General features: G+C 36.1%; 1 protein-coding gene across 21 annotated transcripts in view; it reads left to right on the top strand.

The window, feature by feature from the left end:
* ADGRL2 (adhesion G protein-coupled receptor L2) overlaps positions 1-13,665 on the top strand; it is a 194,471-nt gene extending 180,806 nt beyond the window's left edge. For 5 of the 21 annotated variants that reach the window (XM_039484185.1, XM_039484168.1, XM_039484165.1 and 2 more), the window contains 5 exons: positions 475-643; positions 4,439-4,567; positions 4,971-5,067; positions 8,113-8,241; positions 11,514-13,665. In XM_039484185.1, coding sequence (XP_039340119.1) covers positions 475-643; positions 4,439-4,567; positions 4,971-5,067; positions 8,113-8,241; positions 11,514-12,268 — 1,279 coding nt within the window. In that variant the 3' untranslated portion in view covers positions 12,269-13,665. Of the gene's footprint in view, positions 1-474; positions 644-4,438; positions 4,568-4,970; positions 5,068-8,112; positions 8,242-8,469; positions 8,552-10,780; positions 10,833-11,513 lie in introns of those variants that run through there. The other 16 variants (XM_039484174.1, XM_039484171.1, XM_039484173.1 and 13 more) reach the window with 10 other exon arrangements.
* The last annotated feature ends 281 nt before the right edge of the window (positions 13,666-13,946 follow it).

Below are 13,946 nucleotides of genomic sequence, written 5' to 3'. Positions count from 1 at the left end.
TAGTTTAGCTGAGTTTACCAGAATATTAAAGCCTTAGGTTCTAGGTTTTTACTCTGCTGTTTAACTTTTGTGTATTTATTACATTATTTGGTGACATATGGAAGCACCACTGTTCAAAATATAGGGCTCAGTTAGTGGTTAAGCTAGACTTACCAATCTCCTTTGTAAAAATACAGATAAAGCAGTGGGGTAGCTGGGCCTTGTGCTACACCTCTGCATTTTAAAATAGTTTTGACATCTTGTGCAGTTCTTGAATAAGAAAAAGGTCATATCTACTGTTGCTGTTTCCACTGGAGACTGAAAGTACCAAATGGAATTGTTCTTTCTTTAATAGATGAAAGGTTAAAGCCAAGGATTTTTTGCATTTGAATGTGAACCTAGTAAAAGTCAATTGCAGCAACTGAAATGTTAATATTGGAAGTGGCGGTATGCATTTTTATCAGCAGTGTTACTAAAATTAATTTTCTTTTACAGGTCCTGGGTCTTGGGTGCATTTGCTCTCCTGTGTCTTCTTGGCCTAACATGGTCATTTGGCCTGCTGTTTATCAATGAGGAGACGGTTGTGATGACATATCTCTTCACAGTATTCAATGCTTTCCAGGGAATGTTTATTTTCATCTTTCATTGTGCCCTTCAAAAGAAAGTAAGTTACTGAAAACAAACACTCATGGTTTATACCTCTTCAGTAGCCTGATATTTTTAGAAAAGAAATAGCAATGAAGAAAAATGGGAGATAGAGTGTAATTTCAAGGGAAGGCCTGTCTTCTAGTGGTTAGATCAATAGCAGGGAACTGGGAGACAGAAACCATTGGTGCTGTTTGCAGCAAATACCTTGCTGTGTGCTCTTAGGCAAGTCATTTAACTACTCTGTGACTCATGCAAGTGTACACTGGGTATTAATAGTACAGAGGTGTTGCAAGGCCTAGTTAATGTTTCTTAAAGTGGTCTGAGAATCTTGGATGAAAGTTACTAAAGGTAACTTCCCGCAGCTCCCATTGGCCGGGAACAGCAAACCACAGCCACTGGGAGCTGCGGGTGTGCATATGTAAACAAACTAGTAGCCCGCCAGCGGATTACCCTGCAGGTTGCGCACCACTGAGTTAAAGCATCAAACAATGGCTGTTCAACCTTCCACTCACTTACAATGTCAGTGGGTTTGGCTACACTGCAAATGAAGGTGTGGTTGCAGTGCAGGTAGGCATATCCATACTAGCTTAATCTAGCTATTGTGGGTAACAGTGGCAGTGAAGACACAGTGGCACAGACTCTGTTGTGGGCCAGCAACCTGAGTACATACCCAGCAGGCCTGGACTGGGGAAGCTAGTCCTTGCTGAATGCTGTGCCACCACTTCCTCACTACCAATGTTAGCCAGGGCAGCTAAATTAAAGCTAGTTGGGTATGCCTACTCATGCTGCAATCAGAGCCTCATTTTCAGCTTAGAGTGTCTCAACCTGCAGGAGATCACTTCTGGGGTTGAGGGAGTAGTGTACCCTCTATATCAATGAAAGGTCCTTGCTTTCTCTCTTGAGAGGTGTCAGGTAGTACCAGTGGTGATGGGTGAGGGTTGCAGTGTGGATAACTTCATTTCAGAACCAACTGAGATCCCAAAGTTAATGCTGAACACCAACAGATGGTAGAAATATGTGGTCATTAGTGGTAGGTAGTATGTAAGGTGGAAGGGAGTTTTCCAAAGTTGACAATTTTTGTATTTTAAAAAATCTTGACTAGCCCAAAGACCATGGAGTGGGCTCATTTGTAAATTCATGTAAACTAATGACCCTGGGGCAAGAGTCCATGTTTCAGGCTACAGGTTTAAAGCTGAATATCCTTTTAACAATATCCTGAGCTGCTCCATGTTTGTGTGGTTATTGTATATGTATTACTCTAGCAAAAAATGGCAACTGTACTAAAGAGCTTACAATCTATGTCGGAGTCTTATACCAAATGAGGGTAAAAAGGACATGGTAATAAAGTGGCGGGGGGAGAGGTGTAAAATGAAAAATTATAGTCATTATCTTCTCTTAAATGTAACCATTTTGAAATCATTTTAGCAAATTTACAATAGACATTTATCCACTAGATATTTTAACCAATTTACATTTTGGAACTTAATCATTAGCCCCTGTTACATGTACCTCACGGGACTTAATTAACTCAATGCTTGTAAAGTGGTTTGAGACCCTTAGATGAAAAGGGTGCTAAGTGCAAAGTATCATTCTTGTGATTTAAATTGTGCATGCTCACCATTTAACTTTGTGTGTTTCTTAATTTGAGGTATACAGCTTCTTTCATGCAAACTGTTGTAACATGTTTTAGGAAGAGAGCCAGAATAAAAAGAGAGAAATGTTTATCTCCTTACACATTCAGAAAGGGAAACCCATAGAGATGGGATTGAATATAGAAAAGAGGGAAAATTGTAAACATAGTAAAGATGCAAATAATTTCTAGATTAGGATATCTTAAAATTTTGCCTTTTAACCACTTATATAGGATTTGAATACCAAAGACACACTGCTGTTTTATTTTCTACTATCATGCATTGTTTCTGTATTAAGTGGAGTCAAGCAATGTTAAAGTGCCAGTCAAGTATGAAAAAACTTAATCTAGATCAAGAAGATTTATACCTGAAAGAATGCTAAGGCTACCATTTAAGGTTTAAAAGTTTCAGTGCCTTTCACTGGATATCATCATCCTGTCCCTGTCTGCATAGCTAATGTAGTCTTTTTATTCTGTTATTACTAGTTGGTCACTAAATTGAACAGAGATACAGAACTGTGGAAGAGAAAACTATTACGTTTCCAGTCCTGACAAGATGATAGTGCTGTTACTTCCATCAGTTTCGAACAGGCTATAATTTAGAAATAATGACAATGGAATGTGCAGTACTGACAGATAATGTACATTCACAGCAATATAGGCATTAGGCAAAACCGGCCCTGGAGGGTGGTATTTGGGTAAAATACAGCTTTGATTGCTATTGTCCCTGTTATAGTGTTTCAGAGCATTTAATATCCGTTAACGTTCAGAAATACATTTTCCTTAGGTGTTATATCATTTAATGACACAGAACTTTACATTTTCATGAACTTACCCATTCTAATTATGTATCTATGATTATATTTTTGTATGGTATAGATGGGTTCATCTAAAATACATACAGTGTACCTTTCCTTTACAAAATATGTAAGTTGGTATCTGTTTAAAATTCAAGCTTTGACTAAAAAAATGATTTTTAAGTTGAGTAGTCAAATTTGCATCCTGCTCATGCTTTTATAAAAGCACCATGGTAAAACTATGTACTCTTTGAATAAAAGACTTGGGGTTTTGAAAGCAAAGCCTGAGTTATGTGAAAAAAACCTTATTAATTTGTAATGGGTTTTCAGTACTACATATGAAAATGTTACCTTTTCTCACACAATCTCTCTCTCATTTTCACGTACATTCACAGGACAGATAAACTTTTCAGAAGTGTCTAGTGACTGTGGAGCCCAAGTTCCATTTTGAAAAGAAACTTGGAAAATTAGAAGCCTTAGCAGCCAGATGACTTTGGAAAAGTCCTGGTGGATAAAATTTTCAGAAGCATGTCTTTTACCGATCCATGCAATGCTGCCAGGATATGTGCATGCTAATATAAGAATTACTTAGAACCAGTTGTCAGTGAACACATTTGAGGGAAAGAACTTCTCTGTAAAATAGTTCTGATGACTTTAATATTTATAAACATCAATACATCTAATTATCAAGACGTTCATTTAGAAACAGAAGGTAACTAATCGTAGGCCAAATTTTGATATTATTACTTAGCTTTTCTTAATCTTTATTCAGACAAAAATCTCAATGAAGTTTCAGAGTTCAAACTTCCTGGAGTCAGCAAACATACATAGCAACAAAGATTGTAATTCTTGTATCTTGACAGTAGTTCTATTGAGTTACCTCATGGCCTGGATTCTACAATCCAAAACTTGGCACTGAGACAATATGGCAGTCTTCACCGATGTGGTTTGCATTCTGCACAGATTAGGGCAGTTTTAAAAAACTGGACTCAATATTTTTGCATTAAAAACTAAAGACTGGAAAGTCTGAAGAGGAAAAAATACCAACCTAATCAGTTTATCAAAGAATGTTTATTTATTCCTTCACAAAACAGTCATTCCATTAAAAAGAAATTACTCCCAGAACTGTGCAAAAACGCAGATGTGTAGTAACCTGGTTTACATATATTGATCTATGATAGCAGGCCTTTTTAAATAACTATAAATAACTTGAATTACAAGCTCGTCAACTGCATCAAAATGAGGAAAATTTTGAATTTGTGTGTCTGCCATAAAGGAATTTGTTTAAAATTCATTAATAGATGATGGTTGGTCACATCCTTATCTGGAGACATATTTATTGTGCATCTATTTTTTTTTTAATATCCCCATTGTTCATCTACAGGTACGTAAGGAATACGGCAAGTGCTTCCGCCATTCCTATTGCTGTGGTGGATTACCAACTGAGAGCCCCCACAATTCAGTGAAGGCATCGACAACAAGAACTAGCGCTCGCTATTCCTCTGGCACTCAGGTAACAAAGACTTTGACAGCATCTTCTAATTAACCTTATTTACAAAAGCCTACTGAGACATGTTCCATTCATATGCACTAACTGTCTTCTCATTATAATGATCTAGGTGGCAATACATGGTTTTGTATTGTAGAATTGATTTCTTTTTAAACATTTCCTTTCAGTTTGTTCTTATGCAAACATCCTCTTTTTATTTTTGTATGGAACTGGCAAGGATACCATCATGTTTTATCTAATTGGAATTTAGTAGACTAGACTTTTCATAACAAAGGAGCCACTTAGTTTAGAAATTATTTAGTTTAGAGCGAGAAGCAATGTAGATGTTTCACATGATGACAGATGAAAGGGGGAAAATCTGTGCCCTAAAATACAATGTTTATGTCTCACTGCTTTACGTTAACAGAGTCGTATAAGAAGGATGTGGAACGACACTGTGAGAAAACAATCTGAATCTTCCTTTATCTCAGGTGACATCAACAGCACTTCAACACTTAATCAAGGTCAGTCACTGGGAACATTTCAATTTTAGATGACTTAGATTTAATAGTATTTGACAGATAAGAGTTGAAACAAATTTGTGTTGGAAAAAAACTCTTGAACACATGTTCTCTAAAATTATAGTCTTTCATGAGCACATTTTAAAATCTTGTTCACTCAACTTGCCCATTCACTATAGAAGTTGACTTTCTCTATTCATGGGAAATGTTTTTTAATAAGTTTCATCAATAATTTAGCTTAAAAGCAAGAACATAATTTTAAAACTTTACTAACCTTTATAGGTTAAATCTGAAACAGAAATACAAGTCAGTAACATTTTTAATGCATATTTGAGACTATGATTTTTAGACTCAGAAATGTTCCCAGTGAAATCAAATTGACACCATTTCTATGCAAAAGACGTATAAAGATTTTTTTCAGTAAAGTTTTTATCCTTTCTGTGACCACATTGCATCTGCCATGTGTAATGGCCACAAAAATACACAGCCACATAATCTAGACTTGAAGGCTTCTGATGGCCACAAATTTATTAATTGTTTTAACTTGAATTGAAGGTTATCCAGCATATCTAGTCCATACAGCTGTATGTAACATTTGTGAAGGCCCCAAACACATTCTCATGCCCATGGCCATCCAAAAACGAGGAGAGTTCTAGCCACAATCGCCACCACTCTTTTCTCCCCTCACCAAACTTTCTGCCAAGGAGCCACTAATGGAGGTAGGGCTGTTCTGTATTAAAGCTGAATGCAACAGCCTGTCACTATGCCCCTTTCCCCTATCTATGCCCTAGCTTTAACTTTTCTCAACTCTGCACTCACATTGTGAGAAAAGGGTATATGAACCTGACCTCGCTGCAACAGACTCCTGCTAAATTGGCAAAATTTAAAAAGACAGTAGCAAAACTACTATTAGTACTACCAAATTTAGCAATCCCTATAGATGCTGCTCAGTTCCAGAGAAAATCCTGAGGAACCATAACCAGTAAGCCCCTTTACCTTCAACCCACAAACTAAGCATTAGTCCTAACTGCTGAACCTTGAAAATGAGGAAGGCAAAAAACAAACCACGACCAATGCACTAGGATGCTGCTTAGGGTAAAATTACTTCCTGACCCCAAATAGAACAGTAGGCTAAACTCAGTGAACTGCCATCCACCTGAATCTTTACATCTACTCTAGAATCTGGTGAACTAAAATTAACCAATTGCTGGGCAGTAGAAGAGGAGTTTGCTGCTGCTGGAAAGAGGTATGCCCTGCAGAGGCCAGCAGAAGCCAGCCTGGGACCTCAGTCGCCAGACTTGCTCTGCCTATGCCATGGCCTTCAGCTAATTCAAAGGCCAGGGGCAATGTGGAGTTGAGGCCTAACAGCCATACCACTAGGCAATAGGCACAAGGTCTTTTCAAGGGAAGATACCATGACCAAATGAACCCCTTGTGCTAGCCTGCCAAGCTTAGAAAAGGGTTTTTAGTTACAGTATCACCATTAGAATGACACAAATCTAAACAAGCTAATTTACAAATTAACATGGGCTTGAAGGGGGGCGGGGGTGTTAAATGAACCTTTAGGCTAAAATTGACAGAAAATATGGAAAGGTTACTTACCTTACGCAGTAACTGGTGTTCTTGAAGATAAACCCCCTGTGGATGCTCCACTTCGAACAGTACTCGAAGAACTACTGTTGGTAAACTGTAAGCTAGTAATTCAAGCTAAAAGTAAAACATATGGGAGAAGATGTAATATATTGTAATATGGAAATGCACTGGAATTAATATTTCTCATTGTGTCCAAATAGCAACTTTTACAAGTTACGGTAAAAAGCAATCTAATTGTTAACTAAATTAAACCACTGTCAAATAAAATTAGCATAATCTGTCAATAAAAGAATTCTCTGAACTCCAGGAATTTCTGCTACCTAGAATAAAATATCTCTAGTAGGATAACGGCATTAATATTTAAAATATAATATCTTTAGCTATTGCCTGAATGAGAATCTAATAAATTTAAATATAGTATGAAAATGTGGATGGCTTTTTAGCTCTCTTTGGACATGTAATGTATTCAGATAACATTAGTCCTGATGCAGTTGTGCAACTCAATACAATATAAGTTGAATTTTACCTTAATGAGATGTTTAAAATCATGTTTTCAATCAAAGGTTTTAGCATAATTTTTCTTCATTATTCTGACTAGTTTTCCTACTAATTTAAAAACTAAAAGTCACACAGCCAAATTAACTGGTTTTCAAACATTTAGTTTTTAACAAATTATGCTGAAACTTTGTCTAATAAATAACTTGAAATCTTGTGTAAATGGTGATGCATTAAAGTTGAAAATTAGTAAAATATCTGTTCATATGATCATGTCATGTTTTATTTTATCTTGCTAAGCCAATTGTTAGAGAAATTTAGACATTTAAAAGTTTATTTTTAAAACCTGGCAGATATTGTCGCAGCATGAATCTGTCCCAAAAGAACATATGAATGGTTTAAGTTCTTAAAGCAAAACATTTTGCTTTCTCCTCAGCATGTGTGCTTTTGCATATACTAAGATAGGCTTGTTGCAGTTTGTCATTCCTTGTATTTCTTTGAAGAAAGTTATTTCCTTCCCCCTCCCCTCTGCTTTTTGAAGGTTAGTAATAACCCAGATGTTTTCATAATGAATTGTCCAACATCTCTAAATTAATAAAATTTGGATTTTTCAGTTCTGAACCACAGTGTTCAAGGTTCTTGATTAAGCTGTAGCATCTTCAAATAGAATATGGATCCCTATGCATTTAACTGCTATTCGTCTTTAATGTTATTTTTATAGAAATCAGTAAATGTCATTCTCAGCAGGTGTTTACTTTGGGGATTTAGCACCTGTGAATTACTGAAATTCAACTAAGTTTTCGCTCTCCTCCTTCAAATTAGCAAATACATTCAGAAATTTTCAGCTGAATTACATTTGACAAGTTCTACGTGACTCATGATGAATAAAAAAAAAAGTTATAGAAACTGTCAGAATAAAATTAAAGAACTGATGTCTCTTTTTCTGTTTCTTTGCTTTAGGAATGACTGGCAATTACCTACTAACAAACCCTCTTCTTCGACCACATGGCACTAACAACCCCTATAACACATTGCTCGCTGAAACGGTTGTATGTAATGCCCCTTCAGCTCCCGTGTTTAACTCACCAGGTGTGCTTATACTGACTGGAAAAAAAATCGCTTTTCTTTAGTCTGAATCCTTTCTTTTTGCTAGCTAGAAACTCAAATTGCAATATCCTAGTCCTGCATTCTGAATTTCTGTCAGTTTAAGAAATACTTACAGCGTTGCCAATGCCAGGCTTGTAAAACTGCACTATATTATAGTAATGCCTTTGCCATAATAGTATTTACCAATAATTATCCATGTTTTTAACACAGGTGGCATAAATCTTAATATACTATTACAGGACTGACACCACATGGTCCGAGAGCCCATCTTCAAGATATATATCACTTAGAGGTATCATGTCTATGCAATATAAGCTTCAGTTGACTCAAAATCTTGCCGAGAAAAACCTGCGTATGGAGTTGATTTAGATAATAAAACAGTGCGAGGCATCTTGACACACTTTTGGATACCCTAGTGTAGAAAATTGCATCCAGCATCAAATATAAGCCAAACTATAGTATAGTGCAGCTTTATGTTAGTTGATTTCTTTAGGAGAATCTTTAGGTTATAATTAGAACAGTTTAGTTCTCTGGGACTAAGGGTGTCATCACTAACCTAACTTTTGTTGTGATATTATTCAAATGCTTTTCTTAATTGCAGAGCAATTAATAAATTAATATATATCTAGTAGTTACAGTTTTGATGAGTGAAATAATTATCTCTAGTGTAATTAAAACTCAGTGTTAAAACTTTGACAATATGGAGAACATAAAACCTTGTTTCTGTTTTTTATTTCAAATTTCTTTTTTAACTGAACTGCGGTTTCTATTTTCATTCTCTTGTTTTCTTACTTTCCTTATGCTTTCCTCTAGCAACCTACAGAGAGACAAGTATGGGAGTAAAACTTAACTTTGCCTATCAAATGTAAATTTTTTCAGCATGGTTTTTAATGGGCACAATTAAAACATAACTAGTGGTCATGAAGTAGACTCAGCGGGCAAGTGGTTCACAATTTGCAACTGAAATGTTTCCACATTCAAACAGTACTTCTGTAGTGCTTTTTGGAAAATAACACAAGGTCTGTAGCAAACCCTATTGGTAAATGAGGATACACTACGCAATGCTGAAATAATTTGCTGTTTAAAACCAAAACAATGTCAAGCAAAAATGCTTAATCCTTTTCTTACATTTCTACATTCCCACAGTAATCTTGCTACAGGCTATGGAAAGATTTCAAGTGAATTACCTGATCATGGGCAACAAAACTTGCCTCCTCAAATCAGTCAAAATATATTCTAGAGTGCTTAACTCTGCAGTATATCACAGAACTCTCACTTTGGGTTATCAAATATGTTTTGGTATCTGCTTAGCAGAGCACAGAGAACAAAATTATAAAAATAAATCACTTTCATTAGGGAAATGAATGCCAGCATGCAGTCCATGTGTTGCCTCACTCTTATAAATGCCATATGTTCTTTGCAGCTAAGATCTTGAAACATATATGAAGTTACAAAGCTATGAAGTTGTTTAATCAAAGCTTAAAGAGGCCTTTCAAACAACCATCATCACTTTGTCTAATTCGGTACACATGGCAGGCTGGAATAGCACAATACAAAATTACTTGCAAGTTTTTTAAAAGGAGAATTTAGCTCAAAATTAGTATTCTGCTACCAAAACAGTCTCATGACAAAAACATATCACTTTCATTTTTAAAAAAAAAAACAGAAGAAACTTGCATTTTCTAGAATACGCTGCAGCTTTAAGTGTGGAAAAAAGGCAAAACAAGAAAATCTGTAATCTTTTTCAAACAAAAGTTTTTTTTTCCTATACTCCTCCAAGCCTTGCATATAATGCAGCAGCCTCACAGTGATCAGTTTCATTCCAATAACATCACTTCATTCTTTCTTTATTTCCAGTCATATTTGTAGTTAAAGTGACTTTCTAGGAATTCACTAACAAACAATCTAACTTTCAATGGTACAGGCTTTTTAGTTTCTTTCAAAACTCTTGTTTTTCTTTGCCTGGGAAGCATTGTGATTTTGTAGTTTACATGTCTTTGTGTCTATAGAAAACACATTTCTTCAACGCAAAAAAATTGCCACCATAAGATTCCAATTTTTTTCCTTAAACTTCTTTTCATATCTCCAGCAGACTTACCCAATCTGTCATTCCTCCAACAGTTAAAAGATGTCAGCCATGGCTGATTTCCTCCTCCCATTCCACAGTTAATATTTATTCTTTGGTTTAATTTCTGTGACCCATGCTTACAGAAATTCCTAACATTTCTGCATTTGAACTGCATGCCCATGGTGTCTGTGGGCCTAAGTCTTAATTGACTATACTGGTTCATTCAGTGCTGTCACTGTGACTGATGCAGACTGCAGGCGAACTTTGACCTTTAGAAGCCCGAGGCCATTGCTGGCAGACAGAATATTAGTGCAAAAATTACATTAAGTGGGAAAAAAGCTATTATTGCTAGTAATCTAATTTGCTGAACCCTTGCTCTGACTAAGTTGCTGAGAAGCTTAGTAATTCTTCATCATGTTACAATAAATCATTTTACTTTCTTTTATATATCAGCTACTCTTAGGCCAGATAGCCTGAGCAGACAGACATGATGTGAGTTGTCAAAGTGAGTCATTCCACCTGCTGTCTATCGTGTTGTTGGATGGTGCTTGTGGGCCCTGGTCCCTTTAGTGTGAAAGTTGGCTGTCCTTGTTTCACATAAATTCTTTGTATTTGTCCATTTTTTCATTCTTTTCTTTACTTCATCTCCAGAAAAAAAAGGAACGGTTAGAACTGTTGTTAAAGTAGTTGCTTGCCAGTTATGTGGGTTTATGTTATACATTTACCTTCAGTTTTGTATGTGGCCAAATTCCTTTTTAATTTAGTGTCGTTTAGGACAAATTCTGTTAATTTTATTTTTCTAATCATGGTGTTGTACTTTAAAATGTAAATGTTTACAAATGAATTGCTTTGCATTACATATGCAAGGGCATGGAGTGAACAGTTCCTTGTGGAAGAGTCATAAAACTGGTACTAAATTATGAAATCAGAATCTCAGAGTTCCCCCTAAATTTCTAAATTAAAATCCAATTCCACCCCATGGGAAATTATTTATTATTTTTTAAATACATCTTTCCTATAAGGTGTGCAACTGTTTACAGTTGGGAATGTTCAATAACCTAACTTTTCTCAAGTCTTACTTCCAAGTACAACTTTGTCCTGAACTACATTAAAGAGTTTTATACAAAAAGAAGAAAAGTAAAAAGAGTGCCAGCGAGTAACCCAAACTGTCCCCTTTCTGTTTCAGGACATTCACTGAACAATGCCAGGGATACAAGTGCCATGGATACTCTACCGCTAAATGGTAATTTCAACAACAGCTACTCATTGCGCAATGGAGATTATAATGACAGTGTGCAAGTTGTAGACTGTGGACTAAGCCTGAATGATACTGCTTTTGAAAAAATGATCATTTCAGAATTAGTGCACAACAACCTGCGGGGCGGCAGCAAGAACCACAACCTGGAGCGCACACTCCCAGCCAAAGCTGTGATTGGCGGGAGCAGTAGCGAAGATGACGCAATTGTGGCGGATGCTTCATCTTTGATGCACAGTGACAACCCAGGACTGGAGCTTCACCATAAGGAGCTTGAGGCGCCACTCATTCCCCAACGGACTCACTCGCTTCTGTACCAGCCACAGAAGAAAGTGAAGACTGAAGGAACTGACAGCTACGTCTCACAGCTGACAGCTGAGGCTGACGACCACCTACAATCCCCCAACAGAGACTCTCTTTACACAAGCATGCCCAATCTTAGAGACTCTCCTTATCCAGAGAGCAGTCCTGATGTTGAAGAAGATCTCTCTCCCTCCAGGAGGAGTGAGAATGAAGACATTTACTACAAAAGCATGCCAAATCTTGGAGCTGGCCATCAGCTTCAGATGTACTATCAAATCAGCAGGGGCAATAGTGATGGCTATATAATTCCCATTAACAAAGAAGGATGTATCCCAGAAGGAGATGTTAGGGAAGGACAAATGCAACTAGTGACAAGCCTTTAATAGTGTAGCAAAGAAATACTAAAGGCCACATACAAGTATTAAGAAGACTTTATTTGCCCAACGCAGGCTCCCTCATATCTGCTCAAAGAGACTATTCTGTTCACCCTGTGGTTCTCCGGTGTAAAGGGGATGACTGGACCTTGCAGTTCTGTGAATTTTTATAAAACAAAACTTTGTATATACACAGAGTATACTAAAATGAATTATTTGTTACAAAGAGAAGAGATACCAACAAGGTATTTTAAAATATCTTCTGCTGCTGAGTTTAACAAAATTGTGAAACAAACAAACAGATGAAAACTTTCCAGCCATTTTACTGCAGCAGTTTGTGAACTATAGTTGTAAATATGGCTGCACCCTCCCCCCTCTTGTTTTGGGTAGGCCTGCATTGTATTATATACAAGACGTAGGCTCTAAGATCCTGTGGGACAAATTTACTGTACCTTATTATTCCTGACAAGACTTTCAAAAGCAGGAGAGAGAGATTCTGCATCAGTTTGCAGGTCACTGCAAATCTTTTCCATTAAGGCAAAGATTGAAAACATGTCTAACCACTAGCAATCAAGCCACAGGCCTTATTTCATATATTTCCTCAACTGTACAATGAACTATTCTCGTGAAAGATGGCTAAAGAAATTATATTTTGTTCTATTGCTAGGGTAAAAAAATACATTTGTGTCCAACTGAAATATAATTATTAAAAATAATTTTAAAGAGTTTGAAGAAAATATTGTGAAGAGCTCTTGGTTGCACATATGTTATAAGCTGTTTTTCTTACACTTTGTTCATAGTACTGTAGTATGTTTAAAATCCAAGTTCTACCTGTTTTCACTTATTTTTCACTGTAAACAGTGTTCTGCTTTGAGAAGTTAATTTTTATTCTTATGTTTGACTTTTTTTATTGCCAAAAAAAAAAATCCAAGGAGAAATTTCTGTTAGAAGCCAGTTATGCCATGCGTTGCACAAATTTGGTAAAATCTAGCCAAGATTGTAAATCAATTCCCTGTTCATTCTTTACCCAGGGTGGGATGGGGAGGGCTAATGGGGACACTGGACACTTCTCTCAAACTTTCTGGTGAACAAAAGGTGCCTGTCCTTTTAAAAATAAAATAAAACAAATATTACTCCTCCATATTCCTTCTGCCTATATTTAGTAATTTATTTTATGATAAAGATCTAATGAAATGTAAATTGTTTCAGCAAAATTCTGCTTTTTTTCATCCCTTTGTGTAAAACTGTTAATGAGCCCATCACTAATAACCAATGTAAAGTTTAACACCTGTTTGACAGTAAATAAATGTGAATTTTTTTCTAAAATAGGTAAAATGTGAATTATGTATGAATTGTAATTGGTGTGAATTTTCCTTTGACCCAGCTGTATTCTACTTCGAACTGCTCCTTACATTTCACTATTTAAATATAAAAGACTACAATAGGAGCTACGTATGTTTCTGCTGAATAGAGGTCATCATTGCTACTTGGCATTCTAGTCACAATCACATATGATCAAAGTCAGAGACATGAGCTCCATTAGGAAATTGTACTGTAATCTCATACATTTACATTAGATTTTTTTTAAATAGGACTCTGTCTATTTTCCATTATTTTTAATTTCAGTAAAATCACATTTTGGGCAACTGGTTATGTGTTTATAATTAAAGATGAAGATAATGTCTTG

The sequence above is a fragment of the Mauremys reevesii genome, linkage group 8 (assembly GCF_016161935.1).
Source record: "Mauremys reevesii isolate NIE-2019 linkage group 8, ASM1616193v1, whole genome shotgun sequence".
NCBI classification, from domain to species: Eukaryota; Metazoa; Chordata; order Testudines; family Geoemydidae; genus Mauremys; species Mauremys reevesii.
This window is presented reverse-complemented; position numbering and strand designations above follow the sequence as displayed.